The following is a 5,000-nucleotide window of genomic DNA, read 5'->3' on the forward strand; positions in this document are numbered from 1 at the left end:
CAACAAACACCACGATATGTATTGCAACGACTGTGTGAAACTTTGCGTTAACGTTTATAAATTTCCATGTACACCAGCGAGAGCAAGCGTCTTCACTTATCCGGCAGCGGCGAGCAGAGGGGAAGCTTATATCTGGGTCAGAATCTGTCGATGAAGAATTAACCATGGTAAAGCAATTGCAATTGTGATTATTCTTAATTTTGGTCTACGTGCTCAACCTAATGTCTTTAAATATTCTCACGTCTCAAACTTAAACCCTGTAGAGTCATCAATATTTAAAATCTCGGCAATGGTCCTCACCTGTGCCGAGTTGTCATCGCGTGTAGTACATGATAGTTTTTTGAGGTTTGTTATACTTGGAAATCCTTCTTTTTCACTTGTTATATCTAGTATCTTTCATGGTTGTAACTCAGCAAGCATATATTCATATAATAGCCCGCCATTCCCAATCGATCACTTCCGCATGGCACTAGTTTGATCTGCAAACCTAGCTTTACTGACGCTCGAGCTGATAGATATCTCCGCTCGTTACGTGGTATGTCACATACCCCCCTTCCAGATAGTCGACCTGATTGTGCGGGACTACGTAAAAGACTTTTTCTACAGTTTCATCAGTGATGACCCCGAGTTCTTAGACGAGGTCTCCCGAGATCTGCGAGAGGTGTTCAGCGCTCTGTCGGGCTATACAACAGGGGTGAGTATATTCTTAGCGCTGGACTACATAGTTAGAATACACGTGGTATGTACTGCAGACTTTTCTTTGCTCTGGCTGAAGTAGCCTATGTATCTTAATCCACCGGATGCCCGGATAATATAAGTATGTGTTTGTATAGCCTATCGAGCAGAATTGAAATGAGTCCTTGCCCGGCACAGAGCTACTTTGTCAACGCAATGAGTAATCGACACAGTTTGTGTTCTACTTCCATATTTTCTACGCATTCTACAGCTCGAACCATATATGGAACGGTGTATCGATCATGCTCCAAATTTGTTCCAGCACAGGTACGGTGGCGTATTCGTTATCAATGCTCCGTATTGTATTTCTAGGTTAGAAAATTGTTGAAGATTTGCACGGACACTGCATGTAGGTATAATTATTTACTGCTTACTTGCGCACCACCTCCCTTCCACGCTCTCCCATTCGAACAGCTGGATCTTGTGAATTTCTGCATGGGCCCGGCAGTGGACGTCTTTCTATCCCACTTGGCTTACTACAGGAAGGTATAACTAGGTTTCAAATAGGATTTATAAGAATGCCGAGATTGTTGCAGTGTTGTACGTGGAGATTTGGTCGTATTGTTGTGAATACGATGTATGTTTGAAGGTATGTGGTGCATATCTGACGGTGTTGCAATGTCGTCAAGAGAAAGTCGTTGGTGAGATGAATGCAATCCGGGCTTCTTCAGTCGTCCGCGACGATTTTGTTACTCTTGCACTCATATACATACAAGAAGATAAAGCTGTGAGAAGCTGTGAGAAGCTGTGCGTAAAACGAACAAACATACACCAACCCAGCGAATTAAGTTGTATGTGAAAGCGCTGTGCTAAACCAAAATGTTCATCTGTAGGCGTTTGGACGTGCGAGTGTAAGCATGACATCTGCGCCAGAGATGACCCCGGACAAGAAGCGCGCTCTGTTCGAGAAGGAGCTCATAGACAACTTCTTCGATCTCGAGCGATTGCACCGCTTCCTCGTGGATGGGTCTCCAGAAGTCGAGCAGGTGGGTCTGTTATACATTCACGCACGCCATATTCATTCCGCATATGGTCGGTGTGGCTGTGTATAGTTTCAGCCGGCACCACAGATCTATCTGGCTTTTCAAAGCCATTTTCAAAGCTGGTTGGGCCGGTATCCTTCTTGAAAGTGGTGTTGATTTCAGGCGTTGTGAGAATTCGAACTAACAATTGCTGTCATAGGATCTGCGATACCAAATGATGTTTTATCGATCTTATAGATGTATCTGCGTCAAGTATCAGAACTGCTGCTCTTCACAAGTACGCCGGGCCCTATTTTTAGGTTAGTGTACCCGTATTTGTATTGGATTAGATATCTGTATTATAGCTGACTCGAGTCTCTTTCTAAGATCTTCATTGTGTTTATGCCTTTATCTCGTGAGATGTGAATTATTTTATACTGTATTGCTGCTTGAGAATGGTTGCAACCTGTGCCAATCAGCTTTTGGTTATTTCTGTCGGCGTCGATTTGTCGATCACATATGCTACATTTACCATCGACAAACTATACAAGTCATTATTCTAATGGACAATATATAAATATACACATATATATATATGTGTGTGTGTGTGTGTGTGTGTGTGTGTGTGTGTATGGTGTGTGTGTGTGTGTGGTGTGTATTTGTATATATATATAGATATATATATGTGTGTGTGTGTGTGTATGTATATGTATATATATGTGTGTGTGTGTGTGTGTGTTTGTATATATACATATATATATACATATATATGCCGGAAGATCGGACGTATGCGGACAACACAACACAGCTCACTTCAACCTGTATGCTTTCTTCTTCCAGGTAGGAAGTCTCGCAGCAGAACCCTTCGCATTATCCTTTTGTGTCTCATCCATTTGTTTATACGGCAACGTATGTATGTGCTGTCATGTACTACGAGTGTGATTTGTTACTCTCCACGAGCACCTGCTCAATCTTCACATGAGACGGCAGGGCTTGTCGTAAATTTAGTAAACATTCATGCACGCTCACCAATACTCGTGCACGCAGGGACACAGCTGCTCGGTACATGCTCAGAGAAGTGCTATCGGGCACTGTGCTGAGTGGAGTGGTCAATGCTTTGTGCAATCCGGACTTCTTCAATACCACGTTGAATTACTATGTAAGTACAGCGACATACTAAGGCTCATCGCTATATAACTTTGCGAAATCAGTCACCTGCTGCAACTACTTCCCGAATGAAATCATAGTCGATGATGTATTTCCTACTGCTTCGAGCTTTGTTTCTCACAACAAGCAGTTCGAGCCGTATCATGGTTGGCAACTAACCCAAGTTACTTTCCCTTCGACTCATCCGAATGGTCCCTGCTACTGTCTCGATTGACTGTGCCCGGTCCCACAATGCATAGCTACCGTCTGAGGCCAAGAATTTTCCGTCGTTCCTGCGCTATATCAAGATCTGCAACGATCCGAGCGAGCTCGAATACATCCTACATAAAATCAGAAAAGGGATGGACAAGATCACCCGGCAATTAGACGCGCTCAAGCAGAAAGGACGAGACGGTGTCAACAAGCGTGAAGTACGTGCTGTGAACTCTACTTTAGCACGTAGTATGAGCCCACCTTAACATTGCACTTTAGCACGTAGTATAAGCCCACCTTAACATTGCACTTTAGCACATAGTATGAGCCCACCTTAACATTGAATCATTCCCCTTGCGAACGCCACACCGGTACTTCAGCGGCTCGAACTGCTTTGCGGATCGGCGCATGCTGCAATGTTGCACATCTATGTACATTTTGCCTTGTCAAGTACTTCTTGGGTGTGTTTACGTTCCAGCCTCGAGCTGTGCTGGGTATTACATAATACCTGTGGTGACTGCGGGGTGTGTGGCAACCATGGGCTTTGTATAGCAAACTAACTATTGGACTTGAGGCTGTGATGTATCCGCTTCTCATCATTACACGGTCAAACATCATTGCTTCGCTCACGGAGCTTTAATGATACCAATTAATTGTTACGTATGCGAAAGATACCATAGTTAACATCCCAGATCCTCCGGAGATAAACACAATACTTGGCCGATGAATTCAACTGTCAGCAAAACAACAGTCTCTGTATAGCCGTCTGTTCTCGCGGTCTGCTCGCAACGCTTTTGATCTCATTCAACAATGCGCTCAGATGTGTTGTCTACCTACCGTTTCTGTGTGTCCTTGCAGAGCACTGGACGTGCGGTGCGGCAGTACAATATCCAGGTACCCCATGGGTCAGGGTTGGGCGTGGTCGCACTTTACAATCTTGATACTATGACGTTAAGCCGGGTAGGTATTTGCGCCCCGAATATGTCCTCAGATGAATTTATAATAAGCAATAGAAACTGGTTATCGAGTTGATGTTGAGCAGATGTCATCATAGATTGTGGACGCCACAAATGCATGTGTTTGTAGTTATATACGTACTTCATCGTACTGTAGAAGTAAATCCTGAGTGCAGTTGTATTGTGTACTTTATTCAGCTCTAAGGTGAGATACAGCTGTCGATATATATCTGTATCGGACCCCAAACCCCGCAAATAATAGTATAGCCTCTCCTAATGTTATACAGGCACCCAGTTCGTCAGCGAAAAAAAACCCACCAACGCAAACTAGCACATGCAACAGCGATGGTGAGACTCTCTCTCTCTCGCCAGCCCAGACTCAAGCTAACAAACAGACACCCGCGAGGCCTGACGCTGAGAAACCGAGTCAAGAACAAGTGCAAACACCTGGGCAGAGTCAGCCCCAGGGTCTGAGTGTTGTGCACGTGTCTCGCACCGAGCTGAAGCAGAGACTAAACCAATTGAAACAGGCCGAGAAACATTGCTTGGTATGTTTTGAAGCAGTGGATTGAGAACTATTGGATCCCATGAAGTACCGGCCAACAATGTTGCAGGCAAAGTTTGTTGCATGCTGAACTCGCACTTTGTAGACGTCAGCCTACTACGCCATGATGCACCATACTAATTGGATCAGTCGCTCCAGCCGGAATAGTGATAGCGAGCTATAAGGAAAAAAACACACACACTCATTTGCCGCACCTCTCCATACCTACAGCGAAGGGAGCAAGCACTTGTGAGTGGCTTAGCCGCCAACGAGAGACCACAGACACCGGCCTCGTCGTATCGAGAGACCGCGGAAACACCGGCGTCAATAACTCAGCCAGCTGACGCGAGAGGGCAACCACGGCTACCAGTTGATACACTCGCACACCTGCACGCACAGACGGAACAGCGAATTACGCGAACGCAGAGCGAGGCACGGGAACCC

General features: G+C 45.1%; 1 protein-coding gene across 1 annotated transcript in view; it reads left to right on the plus strand.

Annotated features, from left to right (window-relative positions):
• The window catches only part of SARC_05498 (hypothetical protein), a 17,258-nt gene that overhangs the window by 1,817 nt on the left and 10,441 nt on the right, over positions 1–5,000 (plus strand). The window contains exons 3-12 of the mRNA XM_014300627.1: positions 78–167; positions 560–739; positions 1,150–1,221; positions 1,569–1,721; positions 1,956–2,017; positions 2,745–2,856; positions 3,104–3,274; positions 3,915–4,016; positions 4,390–4,560; positions 4,788–5,000. The exon at positions 4,788–5,000 is cut by the window's right edge and continues 243 nt beyond it. Coding sequence (XP_014156102.1) covers positions 78–167; positions 560–739; positions 1,150–1,221; positions 1,569–1,721; positions 1,956–2,017; positions 2,745–2,856; positions 3,104–3,274; positions 3,915–4,016; positions 4,390–4,560; positions 4,788–5,000 — 1,326 coding nt within the window. The remainder of the gene's footprint in view (positions 1–77; positions 168–559; positions 740–1,149; positions 1,222–1,568; positions 1,722–1,955; positions 2,018–2,744; positions 2,857–3,103; positions 3,275–3,914; positions 4,017–4,389; positions 4,561–4,787) is intronic.

The sequence above is a fragment of the Sphaeroforma arctica genome (assembly GCF_001186125.1).
Source record: "Sphaeroforma arctica JP610 unplaced genomic scaffold supercont1.353, whole genome shotgun sequence".
In the NCBI taxonomy this organism is placed as follows: domain Eukaryota; class Ichthyosporea; order Ichthyophonida; genus Sphaeroforma; species Sphaeroforma arctica.